At 37.2% G+C, this 18785-nt stretch overlaps 1 protein-coding gene across 1 annotated transcript; it reads right to left on the bottom strand.

The window, feature by feature from the left end:
* Positions 1–6093: 6093 nt before the first annotated feature.
* On the bottom strand, positions 6094–14243 carry LOC137004968 (calcium-activated chloride channel regulator 1-like). The gene is made up of 15 exons (XM_067365704.1): positions 14134–14243; positions 10367–10515; positions 9966–10103; positions 9722–9872; positions 9527–9632; positions 9289–9445; positions 8980–9207; positions 8614–8838; positions 8343–8523; positions 8079–8185; positions 7775–7990; positions 7425–7689; positions 7164–7328; positions 6744–6968; positions 6094–6651 (listed from the first exon to the last, which is right to left on the bottom strand). Exons 2-15 carry the CDS (start codon positions 10511–10513, stop codon positions 6263–6265), a joined length of 2700 nt encoding a protein of 899 aa, XP_067221805.1. The 5' UTR covers positions 10514–10515; positions 14134–14243; the 3' UTR covers positions 6094–6262.
* Between the last annotated feature and the right edge of the window lie 4542 nt (positions 14244–18785).

Genomic DNA, 18785 nt, shown 5'->3' with positions numbered 1-18785 from the left:
ACAGCTTCCACAACTCTGGATAAGAGTGCAATGTGGCACTTCCTGCCTGCAACAGGAGGTCTTGTCTGATTGGAATTTCCATAGGAGGACTGTCTAGAAAGGACACTAGGTCCAAAAACCAAATCTCAAGTTCTTGCAAAAATGTTTCTCCACTGGATTATCCTTGTCTACTCTAAAAGTTTATGTTGCAGCTATTTCTGCATACCATCTACCCTTTGAGGGCACATCTGTGGGGAGGAATCCTTTGGTTACATGATTTCTCTGTGGTACACTGAGGCTGAGGCCTGCTAAGTGCACAAGAACACTGGCTTGGGATCTAGCCATAGTACTGGAAGGTCTGACCCTGGCTCCTTTCGAACCCTTGGAAGAGGTTCCTGAAAAGTTCCTCACTCTCAAAACCATCTTTCTGGTGGCCATTTCGTCTCTTAAGAAAATTGGAGACTTACAGGCTCTTTCGGTTGCTCCATCATGTCTGGAATTTGCTCCAGGCATGGTTAAAGCTTTTCTTCAACCAAGACCCAGATTACGTGCCCAAGGATCCTACTAATATTGCAGATCCTATTATGCTGCAGGCCTTCTGTCCTCCACCTTTCTCTAATCCAGATCAGGAAAAACTTTATCTGCTTTGCCCTGTTTGGGCATTAGATGCTTATGTACATAGAGCTGCCCTGTGGTGTAAGACAGATCAACGGTTTGTTTGGTTTCTGAAGTCTCCCTGCAGGATATTTGCAATGCAGCATTGTGGTCTTCACCTCACACTTTTATTAGGTTCTATAACCTAGATCTTGGCTCCACTCTGGGGTCTTCTCTTCTGTCGTCCTGATACACTCAGCATATGGTGTAGTGGGTATGGTGTTCCCACCGCCTCTTGACGCAGCGTGAGTTCCCATGAAAGGGAACGTCTCGGATTACGTCTGTAGCACTGGTTCCCTGAATAGAGAACGAGACGCTGTGTCATCCTGCCATACTCCCAGCATGCCTGAGAGCGCCTTGCTTCATCCAGTCAGAAGCTAGCGTTCTTTGTTCTGGGAATGCTTTATAGTTTCCTGGTCTGTGAAATAAGCTTACAGATATCATATGCCAATTAAAATCAAAACAGAGTAGACAGGTGCAACTAATCAGAATTGTACATTACCGTACCGTATAAAGTGTGGTAACAGAAAGGGCCTTATCAGTTTAACCCTCTTGCAGTGTTTCTTAATCTTTGTTGAGTAATTATGTCTCAACAGCATCAGACATGAGTTAGCATCAAGTTGAATGTGGCGTTATACTGCAATTTGAAAACGGACACAAACATCTTAACTATAAGAATTAAAAGTTAGAAAAAAAAAACATTTAATAAATTGCAAACTAAATAGTAAATACAAAATCTGCAGGTGCAATGCAGTTTTGCAATATTTCACTAATATTTAGCAAGTTTTCTACAACCTCAAAACTGTATAGTTTAAAAATGTATGAAAAAATATTAAGCAGCATCAACATTGCTAAAAAGATATTTTTCTTGAGCAGCAAATCAGCATATTAGAATGATTTCTAAAGGAACATGTGACACTGAAACTGGCATCACAAGAATTAATTACATTTTAAAATATAATAAAATAGAAAACGGTTATTTTCAATTGTAATAATTTTTAACAATACACTGTATTTTTGTATAAAAGCAGCTTTGGTGAGCATAAGAGACTTCTTTCAAAAACATTTACATGAAAATAAAATATAGGCTATGTATATTAATAATAAGTTAAATGTAGTCATAACATTTGAAACATGTGCGGCATAAAAGCATAGCTGTCTAAGCTTTGATGTATTATGGACATATGGGGTATCATTTATAAAATGTTAAGTAGAAAGTAATTGAGTACTTGTACTATACTGCCGTGGGGTTTGTTGTGTCTAATAACTTAATGGCTGAAAATCTATTGTCATTTTCCAGCAGTTTTGATTTTATTTAGACAATGATTTTCCTTTTACAAGATCATTGCCCCCTCATCTAACTATATGACTGAATAGTTGCCATATAATGTAAATATCATCACTGGCAGAAAGCACAATATCATGAATGATCATAATGAGATCTAATGACAATATAAAGTCCTCATAAACAATGCCATGACTGAACCCAGATCGCCCTTATGATTTTTCAAATGTCACAATCAGCCCATCCATAAAGCCAGACAGACCTTTTCTCACAAACCCTCAAACATGACTATAAGGCGTATTGATATATTTATATCTACATGACATGTCATCTTATTTGCTTAACCCTCTCACAGGATCTGATGAAATTTATTAAGCAACTCTCAACAACATTAAACATGACTTGTCAAGTGGAAGATGGTGAAACACTTCTTCATGATTCAAAAAAGTTAAAAATGATATAAAACGTGTAACTAATATATCAGACACACAGTAAATCATAACAGATATGCTTATATGTCTGTGGATATCATGCAAAGTGACTGTGTTTGGAATTAATCAACAAAATTAAGCTTTTATAACAGTGCAGAATCAAATTTGATACTATTTTTTGTTTGCAAGGTTTTTTTTTAAATAAATATTGTATCTTATATTTATACACGTTTTCTGCTGAGTAACAGAATTATTTATTCATTTTTTTTATTATTAATCTATCATGGGAGGGCACACATCTTTTGTAGATATGGACATAATTTGAAATGATGGGAATCATAATGCTTTTAGACACATTTATTTGATTATATTCAGGGTACACAACAATAGCTAAAGCAAAAATCAAGAACTGAACAGCAGTCATCATCTGAGTGAGTTTAATTATATGCCTCTATAGAACACAAAAATTTCCAATATAAACAAATCTAAACACAATTTTCCAAACTGTATTTTGCATTTTATATTTTTGCCAAGCATATGGTGTATGGTGTACAACAGAAAGATTTTCTTTGCATCAGATATTAATGTTAGTTGTAGTCTAAGAACCAGAAAGTTTTCTTCGACTCAACGCCCATGTTGTTATCGCAATAATACCAATAATCATCACAGTTGCCAGACAAACAGAAATTGCAATAAACATCAACTTCAGGTCTAGATCTGGCATGTTTGTGGGTTTTGGACCAGGGAGCATCTTTGAAGCTTGAGCAATGTTGGAGATTTCAGATTTTACATTCATTTGATCCACAGACTGAACAGCAAAAAAGACAGTGGTGCCATTTTGGATTGTGATATTAAGAATGAATGAATGCTGTTCAACTGATCCAGCCTCCTGCGGTGAGACAGCAGATGTGTTGAATACATGAGCATTGCTGAAGTTGAATCGAAGCTCTTTAAGGTCAAAGCTCCACCTGATCTCATAGGATTTAGCTTAAAAAGAAGGAAACACCTTGTGAGGCCTATAAAAGATATACATTATTTTGTGATCCCCACATTTATTTTGTGTTAACTGTATGCTTTACCTGTCCCATAGTCGAGGTCTTCACCAGGAGCCGTCCAGTTGAGAAGCACAGAGTCCTCCTGGATCTCAGCACTCAGATCTGTGATTCTGTTAGGAGGGAAATTTGGTGGGGTTGAGCCTGTAAAAGCCACCTCAAAACTCTCTCCGGTGACTGTCCTGGTAAATCTTCCAACCTCGAGTGATTCCTCAGAAACTGGAGGCTTTGGAGGGTTCAGCTCCACCACACCTGAAATTACAGGAACCGCATGAATAAATTTAAAGTTGAGGAACTGAATGAACGCAAACTAGCAAACACACTTGCGCTGCGCCTTGCGTCGCATTGCGCCAGGTGTATTATAGGGCCCCATGTCTGGAATTTGCTCCAGGCATGGTTAAAGCTTTTCTTCAACCAAGACCCAGATTACGTGCCCAAGGTTCCTACTAATATTGCAGGTCCTATTATGCTGCAGGCCTTCTGTCCTCCACCTTTCTCTAATCCAGATCAGGAAAAACTTTATCTGCTTTGCCCTGTTTGGGCATTAGATGCTTATGTACACAGAGCTTCCCTGTGGTGTAAGACAGATCAACGGTTTGTTTGGTTTCTGGAGTCTCCCTGAAGGATATTTGCAATGCAGCATTGTGGTCTTCACCTCACACTTTTATTAGGTTCTATAACCTAGATCTTGGCTCCACTCTGGGGTCTTCTCTTCTGTCGTCCTGATACACTCAGCATATGGTGTAGTGGGTATGGTGTTCCCACCGCCTCTTGACGCAGCGTGAGTTCCCATGAAAGGGAACGTCTCGGATTACGTCTGTAACACTGGTTCCCTGAATAGAGAACGAGACGCTGTGTCATCCTGCCATACTCCCAGCATGCCTGAGAGCGCCTTGCTTCATCCAATCAGAAGCTAGATTTCTTTGTTCTGGGTATGCTTTATAGTTTCCTGGTCTGTGAAATAAGCTTACTCCAGATATCATATGCCAATTAAAATCAAAACAGAGTAGACAGGTGCAACTAATCAGAATTGTACAGTACCGAAGAGAAAAACTAAATTCCCCCAAAAAGTGTGGCAATAGAAAGGGCCTTATCAGTTTAACCCTCTTGCAGTGCTTCTTAATCTTTGTTGAGTAATTATGTCTCAACAGCATCAGACATGAGTTAGCATCAAGTTGAATGTGGCGTTATACTGCAATTTGAAAACGGACACAAACATCTTAACTCTAAGAATTAAAAGTTAGAAAAAAAACATTTAATAAATTGCAAACTAAATAGTAAATACAAAATCTGCAGGTGCAATGCACACATATTTCACTAATATTTAGCAAGTTTTCTATAACCTCAAAACTGTATAGTTTAAAAATGTATGAAAAAATATTAAGCAGCATCAACATTGCTAAAACGATATTTTTCTTGAGCAGCAAATCAGCATATTAGAATGATTTCTAAAGGAACATGTGACACTGAAACTGGCATCACAAGAATAAATTACATTTTAAAATATAATAAAATAGAAAACGGTTATTTTCAATTGTAATAATTTTTAACAATATACTGTATTTTTGTATAAAAGCAGCTTTGGTGAGCATAAGAGACTTCTTTCAAAAACATTTACTTGAAAATAAAATATAGGCTATGTATATTAATAATAAGTTAAATGTAGTCATAACATTTGAAACATGTGCGGCATAAAAGCATAGCTGTCTAAGCTTTGATGTATTATGGACATATGGGGTATCATTTATAAAATGTTAAGTAGAAAGTAATTGAGTACTTGTACTATACTGCCGTGGGGTTTGTTGTGTCTAATAACTTAATGGCTGAAAAACTATTGTCATTTTCCAGCAGTTGCGTTTTTATTTAGACAATGATTTTCCTTTTACAAGATCATTGCCCCCTCATCTAACTATATGACTGAATAGTTGCCATATAATGTAAATATCATCACTGGCAGAAAGCACAATATCATGAATGATCATAATGAGATCTAATGACAATATAAAGTCCTCATAAACAATGCCATGACTGAACCCAGATCGCCCTTATGATTTTTCAAATGTCACAATCAGCCCATCCATAAAGCCAGACAGACCTTTTCTCACAAACCCTCAAACATGACTATAAGGCGTATTGATATATTTATATCTACATGACATGTCATCTTATTTGCTTAACCCTATCACAGGATCTGATGAAATTTATTAAGCAACTCTCAACAACATTAAACATGACTTGTCAAGTGGAAGATGGTGAAACATTTCTTCATGATTAAAAAAAGTTAAAAATTATATAAAACACGTAACTAATATATCAGACACACAGTAAATCATAACAGATATGCTAATATGTCTGTGGATATCATGCAAAGTGACTGTGTTTGGAATGAATCAACAAAATTAAGCTTTTATAACAGTGCAGAATCAAATTTGATTCTATTTTTTATATCTTATATTTATACAAGTTTTCTGCTGAGTAACAGAATTATTTATTCATTTTTTAATTATTTATTAATCTATCATGGGAGGGCACACATCTTTTGTAGATATGGACATAATTTGAAATGATGGGAATCATAATGCTTTTAGACACATTTATTTAATTATATTCAGGGTACACAAAAAACCAAAAAAAAAAAAAAAAAAAAACTGAACAGCAGTCATCATCTGAGTGAGTTTAATTATATGCCTCTATAGAACACAAACATTTCCAATATAAACAAATCTAAACACAATTTTCCAAACTGTATTTTGCATTTTTTATTTTTGCCAAGCATATGGTGTACAACTAAAGAAAATTCAGCACAGTAATTGTACAACAGAAAGATTTTCTTTGCATCAGATATTAATGTTAGTTGTAGTCTAAGAACCAGAAAGTTTTCTTCGACTCAACGCCCATGTTGTTATCGCAATAATACCAATAATCATCACAGTTGCCAGACAAACAGAAATTGCAATAAACATCACCTTCAGGTCTAGATCTGGCATGTTTGTGGGTTTTGGACCAGGGAGCATCTTTGAAGCTTGAGCAATGTTGGAGATTTCAGATTTTACATTCACTTTATCCACAGACTGAACAGCAAAAAAGACTGTGGTGCCATTTTGGATTGTGATATTAGGATTGAATGAATGCTGTTCAACTGATCCAGCCTCCTGCGGTGAGACAGCAGATGTGTTGAATACATGAGCATTGCTGAAGTTGAATCGAAGCTCTTTAAGGTCAAAGCTCCACCTGATCTCATAGGATTTAGCTTAAAAAGAAGGAAACACCTTGTGAGGCCTATAAAAGATATACATTATTTTGTTATCCCCACATTTATTTTGTGTTAACTGTATGCTTTACCTGTCCCATAGTCGAGGTCTTCACCAGGAGCCGTCCAGTTGAGAAGCACAGAGTCCTCCTGGATCTCAGCACTCAGATCTGTGATTCTGTTAGGAGGGAAATTTGGTGGGGTTGAGCCTGTAAAAGCCACTTCAAAACTCTCTCCAGTGGCTGTCCTGGTAAATCTTCCAACCTCGAGTGATTCCTCAGAAACTGGAGGCTTTGGAGGGTTCAGCTCCACCACACCTGAAATTACAGGAACCGCATGAATAAATTTAAAGTTGAGGAACTGAATGAATGAATGAATGAAATATTTATCTAGTGCATTTCCTGTCTGTACACCCAATGCACTTCACAATCATATCAGGGGGTTTCTCCTCAAACACCACTTGGACAAATGTTTGAACAGTTTGCTTTAAGAGTCTCAATCTCACGATTTACCGTTTACCACATATCCAGGTACGTATGGGGCACCACCCCTTTTTTGGATAGTAAATCTGGCTTGTCCATCTAGATTCTTCACTCTTACTTTCAAGCTGCTTCTCCCTTTTTTCACCTGTGTGAAATATCTGGAATAGACACCATCATCTTTGAAAGCATCAGCTCCTGTAAAACAATACTTGATTTATTTGAGCACTTTTGGCCTTATAGTGTAAATCTGAGTTGAGTGCACACTTTAAACAAAAATGATGGGTAATTTACCTGCTCCATTGTCCAGGAGTCGTAATTGTTGTGCAGATCTAGATTCGGACTCCAGTATAGCCCACACTTCAGCCTTTATTACAGGCCTGTAATTCTGACTGACCTCAGCAAACACTATCAAGGGTTTAGTGCCGTCACTGAACTGCTGGTTCATGTGGGCTTTGACAACGATAGGAGGAACATCAGCTCGCGCCGCTTGACTCGTTGCTGTTAAAGTCAGAGACTGACTTATTGTAGTTTGGATACTGTACTTCCAGTCCCCAGGCTAGCAAACACACAATAGTATTATTAGATGAATAATTAATGAAAATGTTTTAGGAAAGTTAATGAAATCTCATGCTGGTTGTCACCTGTGCAGTTCCTGGAACTTTTAAAGTGACTGTTTTTGCTGCTTCATCATGACGCATCTGTATTTGTTTGTAGGTTGAGCCACTTGGTGACTGTATGGAAATGTCAGGTAAACTTGTTTCATAGGTTATTGTAAAGCTGGTTTTGGTACCAATGGTCTGATCCACTAATATTGTCCCATTGAACCAATCTGATGTTTTTTTCCCCGCACTGTCTATCTAAAGTGGCGATAAAAATGAATTATCAGAATATTTATAATAATCTTAAAGTAATTTACCATGAGCAATGAGCGATCACTTGTCAAACCTGAACTGGGTCTTTTGTTTGATCTCCTGTTGGTATTGTAAGTGAAGAAAATCCATGCAGTAGCTGATTAGAGAGAATGTCGTCACTGGCTGTGATAAATTTCCCCCCTAATTCCAACATAAAACATATGAGAAATATGCACTGGATAATAAACAGACATTCATAATATGAATATTATGATTTACTACATTTTTTCATTTTTCACACATACATACCAAAACATCAAACAATATATAACATAAAATAGGTGACAATGGTACTTACCGGTTTTGTCAGCCATTTCCCTCAGTGCTTTATCTGCTTTATTACCCAAAGCTATTGTGTGTATAATGGCGCCACTTTCAATTGCAGCTGGGACACAACTATTAATATTGTCTGATGCTTCACCATCTGTCAGAAAAATGATTTCATCCCCTATCACATTCCCATTGTCATTTTTGAGTACCTTTAAGTTTTGAAGACAAATACAGAATATTGGTATAAAAAAAATGTAGGTTATATACTTAACACATCATAAACATGATCAATATTGCACCTGTAAGCCTAGATTGAGGCCTTTACAAATGTATGTCCCTCCATCTGCTTCTTTTGGCAACAATTTGATGAGTTTCTCTCGTGTGGATTCACTGTCAATAGTAGTCAAGGGGCTCAGAGTTAAAGCATCAGAACTAAAGGTTACAATTCCAACACTGGCTTGATCCTCAATGATGGTCTGCAGGAAATGTGTGGCAGCCTGCTGCTGTCGGAGGATTCTGGAGCCCTAGACAAGGGGTGCAATAAAAAAATGCATGTGATATCAGGTTTATTCTCATTCAAAATGATTAAGATCATATCAGAGCATTGAAGGTAATAATAATTGGAAGCATCTTTGTTTTCAAGTAAAGTTAATGTTATGGCATACTTGCATGCTTCCTGAGACATCAAGGACGAGACAAACAACCCGATGCTTTCGCTGCACAACTTTGAAAGTTGGCGCTGGTGGAGAGGACAGCAGTGGCTTCAGAGAACGAAGTGCGTCTTTATCAACAGAATCCTCAAATATCACAGTCCGTGTTGCTTTGCCACATTTTTTGTTTTGCAAGTTTGGGGCTTCATAATTGTGCTCGTTTTCACGACAAAATGTGCTCACCTGAAACCAAATATTTCTTCATTCGTCAAATGGTCAAAAATACATTTTGCATGTGTGGGAACATGTCAAATCTGTACTTACAGAATCCAGGCTTGGTAAGAACATTATAGAGTTGTCTGTGTTTTGATATTTGTTAGGAAAAAACTTGCACTCCTTAGTCGGTAGTAAAGTTTGTGGATCAATCTGGCACAGTTGATGTGATTCATCATAAAACTGACCTTTAATGTTTTTGCTACACCTAAAGATAAGCAGGAAATCAATGGTTGAGATAATTTACAAGGATATTTTAAAAATATTCTTTTTTATTAAGTTTTATGACCTTGTAGCTTCAATACGGCCATTAGAGTAGTAAAATGGATTTGTTTCACTGTATTCATCATACACGCCCCATCTCAGATGAGCCCATTCATGAACCAAGACATTTCCTGCAAACAAACAAACATTCTTGTTAATAAAACAAACAGATTAGTGCATTAACCTGCATAAATGTTGAAGGATAACAAATGACATTCACCTCTTGACCCATAAGTCTTAATGTGTGTGTCGTCTCGGAGGAAGTTTGGGGTGAAATGAATGAACTGACCCTCAGCTCCACATTCACCATATTGAAGAGTGTAGGGTTCATCACCATATGCTGGATTAGCATTATCAATTCTTACGTTTGCCTGCATTTCACATTGAAATTGTCAGCAGTATGTTAATGAAAAGAGTAAACGTTAATATTGGCACGTAAGATAAAATGGCATAATTCTCTGTACCTTTTCATAGGACTCTGCTCTTGCTTTGGTAAAATCCTTACTATTCCAGTGGGGTGGAACGAGTATCGTTGCTTCTTTGAAATAAACCTTTTTATCCAATGCTTGATGAAGATGAATCGACCCTTTAGTGACCATGTCCTGTCAGAATGAAAAATGAGAAAAACTCAAAATACGGTATTTATAAAAAAAGTAATTATACTTTAATTTGTTCATTCACAAATACTTTTAATTAAACTTGATTAGGGTGAATTGAGGGTGATTGGGACAATTTTTGCAATTGAGAGAAAAAAGTGTCCCAATCAACCTGAATCTCCCTATATGTTTCTTTCTATGATCTTTCACAAAAGCCATTAAAACCATTAATTCATATTTTGTTAAATAGACAAAAAACATATATTCACCTTGATTTTATCAATAAGCGTGTTATCCTGTGGTACTCTTGAACTGATTGCAATGGTAACATCAACATAACCATTTCCTTCTAGTTTGATTCCAGTGGATGACGACAGCAACATCCATAATAAGACAAACACTGTTCTTGAGTCCATAGCTGTAGAGTTTAGATGAACAGCAACTCACGAAACCCAGTTTTGAGCAATTTCACAAATGATGTTGAGGAGTCTGATCAGAGATAAGAGGGTGTGTGCTTCAATGTCATGCAGGGGCGTGACTACATTCTGCTAACATCATGGTCTGTTTAAAACATAAGATCTATATACTTCATATACTTAATTTGCTCACAAGGCTGGTACATTTGAAAAATGTTGGCTAACTTTTAATTAGTTTACTTTGTGAGACTATACTGTGGCAATTCATCGATATGGGCTCATAAGAGCACTTAGAAAACAGGAAATGAACACTTCAGTGTGTTCACCATCACAGGTTAAATGTTTGTGTATTACGTAAAAACTCAACAAAAGAAAACAATGCTACTCTAAAAGGCAAAAGACATTAACTTGCTAGAGTGTGAAACTGAGAAAAATTACTCTGCCTTTGTATTGTCACATTATCAATATTTGGTTGATGGTCACCATTTACAAAATCATTATAGTAACACCTGTATAAAATCTAGTGATCATGGCATTTATTTTGGATGATTTACAATTGCTTTGTTATATGGAGAATTTAGTAGCCTTGGAGACTAGCCTATTTATGCTATAGGCTGCTAGCTAGCTAAATGAAGTAGACTGCAATCTATCAAATTTGTTTGTAATGCACCACAATTTGACAAATCCGTTCACAACCATGCAACTATGTTATTGTAATTTAATACATAAAATAATACATCCTTTCCATTCAACTTTTGGCCCTCAACAATAGAATAATAACAAACAAATAAAAAAATAGTTTAGCTTTTAACATCTTTTACATGACACTGTTTCTTTTCATGGCCATAGGCTAAAATAACATTTAAAAAAATAATTTCAGTCCTCCTTGTGTTCTATGCTATACATTCCTGAAGATCGACTATAGAAATTGTAAAAGTAGGCATGAAAGTCTTTGCAGGACATGTGTTTGCACAGCATCCTGTTTTGATCATTCTATAATGCCTGAACAAAGTCTTTCGCCAAAGTGGTTCAGTATAAATCCCTCCCAGAAGCGCCTCACACAATTGAACACCAGGCATCTGAATGCAAGATAACATGACAGAGTTTATTGTGTTTCATCTGTGTGCTCTGAGGCGCAAATAATTTATTATATACACAAATTATTATATACAGTGGCTTCTACTGCAGCAACTTCCATTTTTCTTAGTGATATTTATTACCAGTTTATCAGGAAGTGACGATTTTGTTCTCTTCGGCTCACTGGATTGATACGCTGCTTTATTTGCAATTATAAAATGGTTAGTTCCTGTCCTTGATTCTGATTGGTCACTAGTAGTGTTTTACCCAAGCGGCAACCTCCCCCAGTCTCTCGTGAAGCCAGTACAGAAGTAACTTAAACTGCGATTCATCGACTGGCCGCTAGGGACAGGCTCCAAAAGAGAGCAGAATCTCATTGAGTTCCATGTTAAATTGGCCAAGTTTACAGCAGAAAAAAACATGTTTACAAGTTGGTTCAAATTGTGGTTTTGGTCTATACTGCTAATTTTGCCCTTCATGACAACTGTGAGGGGGGTGAATTTTTTTCTAACTCATTCTTTTAAATTATATTAAGCCTTAAAGTTCTGCATAATTAAGGGCGTGGTCACTTGAGTGACAGGTAGATTGCGCTGCTGTCTGTGAGCCGTCACGTTACCTCAGCTAATTCCACCTGCTGAATTTGGCATCTCAGCCGTATTTGTGCTCGATTATTTTATACAATTATAAAATATGGCTTGCTGCATAATATTCGAGACTGACATGTGTCTGTGTTGATGTGCATGCATGCGGAAGAAACAGAACACACGTTGCTGGATCGTGGGATTGGCTAAAAGTTTTGTTTGTGAGATTTACTACAATGACAATGGCGTGAGGATATCAAAATTCCGACAGCACTGCTTGGATATTATAACTAAAACTGCTGCACTATTTATAAAAAAATATATACTTTTGTTTACATTTGTTTGTTAGATACGATCGTATACAGTTTTACAACATAAACGCTGCTCAGATTGCATTATTTCTTGAAGAACGATGACAGAGAGCAGATCATTCAAAATGTTATGCAAACAATGGATAATATATCAATATTTCATGGACAAAAAGTACTGTTTTTTGTTTTGCAATGGATATTTTATATTTTACCCAAGTGCCACAGATTGGATTCATCTCGCAATCTCTATTATAAAGGTATGAAGTGCCATTTTAATTTTCCATGTTGTTATTTGCACACCCAACACAAATTACTGGTGTTGGAGCATCTAAGTCTTAAAAAAACACCGTAGATTGACAGTAAACCTTTAGAACTTTCTGATGGTAAAACTTATCTTCATTAATAATTTAGATAGTATCTAGATAGATAGCTCCTTTGCTTGCTAACACGGTCACGTCAAGCTAGGCGGGTGTGGTTTCAGCAACCAGTCATATCAGCTCAAACCACCTCCCCGCCTCTTTGCCCATTTTCAGTTATCCGGGAGTGACGTGCGGGTCATCGCGTCACTTCAGCGGCCGTTACAATCACCGGTTTCTATAGAAACAGTCAGACGCGGGCCTCCGAAGAGACGCGCATTTAGGTCTGCGCATGCGCATTAGCTTGATCCAGCCTGAAAAATACATTTTTTTTGTCATGATTCGAGCGTTTAGAAACTAAATTTATGAGCCGGTTGTTGTTAGATTTCATTGGTGATTTCAAATATGAAATTTAATCGTAAGGTTGGCGAATAGTTTTGGAGAATCTGATCTTTCCCCATTCAAAGAGATAGGAGCTGCATGATGCCCAGGATGCCCGAGAGGCGTTTCAAAGATGGCCGCCGAGTGAAATGACTTGTCTTAAAGGGACTTTGGTTTTACCCAACGGCTCTGTGTATCACTTGTAGCATATGCACACGTATCAGGACAATCAATAAACTTTGGAATGTTCAGAATGCTTTTAGCATGCTGGACTGGGTTGTAAATCTCATCCCGGCTCCGACCAGTCTGCATAAGATGAGCCCACTTGACACCTTTGTGGACCCGTGAAGGTAAACAGAAAACTCCAACTTCCTCACTTTGGTGACTTCAAAGGAACACTACCCCCCAGAGACTGTCACATTCCAACACACCCACACACAAACACATACAGAAACACACAAACATACACTTTTGTCTGTATATGTAAAATACAACTATGCCAAAATATATCCATCATGTATTTAGAGCATATGCATGTTTTCCTAGTGTTTAAATGAGTGTATTTGTGCTAGTGTGCATTTTTTTATTATGGAATTTTGTCTGTAAACCATAACTTCTGTTATATGCATTTCTGATCTATTGAGTTTGATCTCTCCGTAAAGCTCCGGACTCGAGCTATTCAGAGATATGTCACATAGCTGACAAATGCATTTTTTCTATGTGTTTAATTATACTGTGAAGAAAGCACTCCATCTCGAAATCCAATCTGATTTTGGTCATTAGGTAGCCTATGTAAATTCAGCTAGGAGACCAAACAAAGGAACTTTGCCCGCCAAATAGTGCTGCGTGTCTATTGGCCACTACAATTCAGGAGGTGTGTTAGCTTGGGTTTCCATAAAAACAACGACACACACCTTCTCCTTTGTTCTCCCGATTGTCTTCGGGACCGCCATCTTCCAGCGAAACTCACTCTCAAGTCCTCAGTTCAAACTTTCCCGCGGAACGGAAGAAACCAACGAACTGCACCAGCGCTAAACTGAAATTCGACACACACAACCAATGCAAGTATACTGCCGTTTGTCAATCTTAGATGATGAAACTGATTTCCGTGCTGGCTTCAAGGATTGTTTGTAAGTTTGCTACTTGCCTTCTCTCTTTCCTTCTCTACTTCCACTCTTGTACATAGGTGTGTATATTCTTGTATATATCTTTAGACGTATAACCTCTGTATTCTGCAGGGGTGATAGCGTTCCGGCATCACGCCGGATTTCCGGCGTAGGCTACTGTGGCTGCGGGGAAAAAAAATAAAATAAAATCAGGTTCTGGTTATATTGGTCTACTGCGCCGTTTTATTGCCATGTTAAAAATAATAATAATAATAATAATAATAAAGATTGTCTAATGTTTATTTGATGTCTGTTTTTAAAAGCACAGAAGAGAATATGTGCTGTTCTGTTAGACATCGTTTCAGCTATTAAAATAGTTCCGTTTTGTATGTATGGCAGTGATTTCGTTTCTGTTTTTATTAATTAAGTTGTAATGGGAAGATTTTTTATTCGTCAGATATAAATAAGGTATAGGCGCATATATTGGTTTGTGTGGAGAGTGGAAGCTTGCACAATGCAATACAGAGGCGCCAGAGCCGTCACTTGCACTTTTTTTTATCCAGTGGAAACGAATTATCCTCAAAACAATACAAGCCTTACCGACATCAAATACATAGATGGAGAGATTTAAATTATTGCTTAACGAAATAAAACAAATCAAACCAAAAACTCTTTCATTATATCTGTAAAGATGCATTTCTCGCGTCCAAGTGGAGATTTCTATTAAGGATCTTGCGTCACTGATTTAAAATACACTATTTATTCATAAATAATTCAAATATCCCCTTATCCTCCGACACATTTATTGTTATGTACAAGGAATACAAGTTGATGTAGACTAATATAAATTTAAAATACATTGTTTTAATAAATACAAATCAGCAAAACTGTTTCAAGTGATAGGCATTATTCAATTAAAAGTATCAATGAATAAAACATTATGTTGACCAGGTGGATTATTCATTGAAATCATGGAGAATGACATTTAGTTTTATTTTCATCATGAATGACAGCGCACCGTGTATTTACTGCGGTCAAGCCAGCCGCCACCCAGAAATGAGCGGTCAATCTAGCCGCCCATATATTTCGCGGTCCGCGCATACACTTGGTATTACGGTAAGACTGACTGAACCGATCTGAACGTGATTTCACATTCATTCATTTAATCAGTCAGTCAGTCAGTCAATAAAAATAACTAAAAAAAATATTTCACAGCTCAATTTCACCTGAAAATGATAGTAAACCTCAAAGCCTGACATTGTATGCTGCTGAATTCCAAAATTAAAGCCCTCCAACACTCATACGCTGTTTTGTCCATGAATACATTGTGAAAATGAATACATTTCACAGAACTATTTTACCTCGTGTGGAGAGGACACCTTATCACAGTGTTAAAGGCACCGTTTCAGCAGGATATTCTGATGTTGGATTCCAAAATAAGAGCCCCCCCAAAACTCATGTTTCTGCAGTTTTGCTCATATTTTCAGAAATTCATAAAAAATAAAATCCTAGTTTCCACAGACCAATTTCAACTCAGCTGGAGAGGACACATTCTCACAGTATCAACTGCACCGTTTCAGGACATTCTGATGTGGCATTCCAAAATAAGAGCCCCCCAAAACTCATGTTTCTGCAGTTTTGCTCATATTTTCAGAAATTCATAAAAAATAAAATCCTAGTTTCCACAGACTAATTTCACCTCAGCTGGAGAGGACACATTCTCACAGTGTCAACTGCACCGTTTCAGGACATTCTGATGTGGCATTCCAAAATAAGAGCCCCCCAAAACTCATGTTTCTGCAGTTTTGCTCATATTTTCAGAAATTCATAAAAAATGAAATCCTAGTTTCCACACACTAATTTCACCTCAGGTGGAGAGGACACATTCTCACAGTGTCAACTGCACCGTTTCAAGACATTCTGATGTTGCATTCCAAAATAAGAGCCCCCCAAAATCTCATATATACACTTTGTCTATACATTCAGAAAATCATTTAAAAGAAAAGTCCTAGTTTCCACAGAACAATTTAATGTCAGATGGGGTGTACACCTTATCACAATGTCAAATACACCGTTACAGTACATTCTGACGTTGTATTCCAAACTGTGTATGAAGTTTGGGGGGCTCTAATTTTGGAATACAACATCAGAATGTCCTGAAACGATGTAGGTGACACTATGAGAAGGTGTATTCTCCATCTTAGGTGAATTTGTTTTGTGGGAACTAGGACTTTTCTTTTTATGATTTTCTGAATGTATAGACAAAATAGCACATAGATATGAAGTTTGGGGGGCTTTTATTTTAGAATGCAACATCAGAATGTCCTAAAACGGTGTAGTTGACACTATGAGCAGGTGTACTGTGCATCTGAGGTGAATTTGGTTTGCGGAAACTAGAACTTTTATTTTTATGATTTTCTAAATGCATAGTCAAAACAGCTGACATGAGTTTTGGGGGGGCTCTTATTTTGGAATACAACATCAGAATGTCCTGAAACAGTGTAGTTGACACTATGAGAAGGTGTACTGTCTATCTGAGGTGAAATTAGTCTATGGAAACTAAGACTTTTATTTTTATGATTTTCTGAATGTATAGACAAAACAGCGCATGGATATGAAGTTTGGGGGGCTCTTGTTTTAGAATACAACATCAGAATGTCTTGAAACTGTGTAGTTGACACCGTGACAAGGTGTACTGTCCATCTGAGGTGAAATTGGTTTGTGGAAACTAGGATTTTTATTTTTATGATTTTCTGAATGTATAGACAAAACATAGCATAGATATGAAGTTTGGGGGTGCTCTTATTTTGGAATACAACATCAGAATGTCCTGAAACTGTGCAGTTGACACCGTGACAAGGTGTACTGTCCATCTGAGGTGAATTTGGTTTGTGGAAACTAGGACTTTTATTTTTATGATTTTCTGAATGTATAGACAAAACAGCGCATAGATATGAAGTTTGGGGGGCTTTTATTTTGGGACACAACATCAGAATGTCCTGAAACGATGTAGGTGACACCGTGACAAGGTGTACTGTCCATCTGAGGTGAATTTGGTTTGTGGAAACTAGGACTTTTATTTTTATGATTTTCTGAATGTATAGACAAAACAGCGCATAGATATGAAGTTTGGGGGGCTTTTATTTTGGGACACAACATCAGAATGTCCTGAAACGATGTAGGTGACACTATGAGAAGGTGTATTCTCCATCTTAGGTGAATTTGTTTTGTGGAAACTAGGACTTTTATTTTTATGATTTTCTGAACGTATAGTCAAAACAGCGCATAGATATGAAGTTTGGGGGGCTCTTATTTTGGAATGCAACATCAGAATGTCTTGAAACGGTGCAGTTTACACTATGAGAATGTGTCCTCTCCAGCTGAGGTGAAATTAGTCTGTGGAAACTAGGATTTTATTTTTTATGAATTTCTGAAAATATGAGCAAAACAGCAGAAACATGAGTTTTGGGGGGCTCTTATTTTGGAATGCAACATCAGAATGTCTTGAAACGGTGCAGTTGACACTGTGAGAAGGTGTCCTCTCCACCTGAGGTGAAATTAGTCTGTGGAAACTAGGATTTTATTTTTTATGAATTTCTGAGAATTTGAGCAAAACAGCAGAAACATGAGTTTTGGGGGGCTCTTATTTTGGAATGCAACATCAGAATGTCTTGAAACGGTGCAGTTGACACTGTGAGAAGGTGTCCTCTCCAGCTGAGTTGAAATTGGTCTGTGGAAACTAGGATTTTATTTTTTATGAATTTCTGAAAATATTAGCAAAACAGCAGAAACATGAGTTTTGGGGGGGGGGCTCTTATTTTGGAATGCAACATCAGAATGTCTTGAAACGGTGCAGTTGACACTGTGAGAAGGTGTCCTCTCCAGCTGAGTTGAAATTGGTCTGTGGAAACTAGGATTTTATTTTTTATGAATTTCTGAAAATATGAGCAAAACAGCAGAAACATGAGTTTTGGGGGGCTCTTATTTTGGAATGCAACATCAGAATGTCTTGAAACGGTGCAGTTGACACTGTGAGAATGTGTCCTCTCCAGCTGAGGTGAAATTGGTCTGTGGAAACTAGGATTTTATTTTTTATGAATTTCTGAAAATATGAGCAAAACTGCAGAAACATGAGATTTGGGGGGCTCTTATTTTGGAATGCCACATCAGAATGTCCTGAAACGGTGCAGTTGACACTGTGAGAATGTGTCCTCTCCAGCTGAGGTGAAATTAGTCTGTGGAAACTAGGATTTTATTTTTTATGAATTTCTGAAAATATGAGCAAAACAGCAGAAACATGAGATTTGGGGGGCTCTTATTTTGGAATGCAACATCAGAATGTCTTGAAACGGTGCAGTTGACACTGTGAGAAGGTGTCCTCTCCAGCTGAGGTGAAATTGGTCTGTGGAAACTAGGATTTTATTTTTTATGAATTTCTGAAAATATGAGCAAAACTGCAG

This window comes from Chanodichthys erythropterus, chromosome 17, assembly GCF_024489055.1.
Source record: "Chanodichthys erythropterus isolate Z2021 chromosome 17, ASM2448905v1, whole genome shotgun sequence".
Taxonomy (NCBI): Eukaryota; Metazoa; Chordata; class Actinopteri; order Cypriniformes; family Xenocyprididae; genus Chanodichthys; species Chanodichthys erythropterus.
Note: the sequence above shows the minus strand (reverse complement) of the source record. Positions and strands in the feature narration are given on the sequence as shown.

Coding starts and splice junctions, on each gene's coding strand:
- LOC137004968 (XM_067365704.1), bottom strand. CDS start 10,513: ATGGACTCAAGAACAGTGTTTGTCTTATTATGGATGTTGCTGTCGTCA. Junction 9,873..9,965: donor GAGCAGAGTCCTATGAAAAG/GTACAGAGAATT, acceptor TGTGAAATGCAG/GCAAACGTAAGAATTGATAA. Junction 6,652..6,743: donor AGACCTCGACTATGGGACAG/GTAAAGCATACA, acceptor CTTCTTTTTAAG/CTAAATCCTATGAGATCAGG.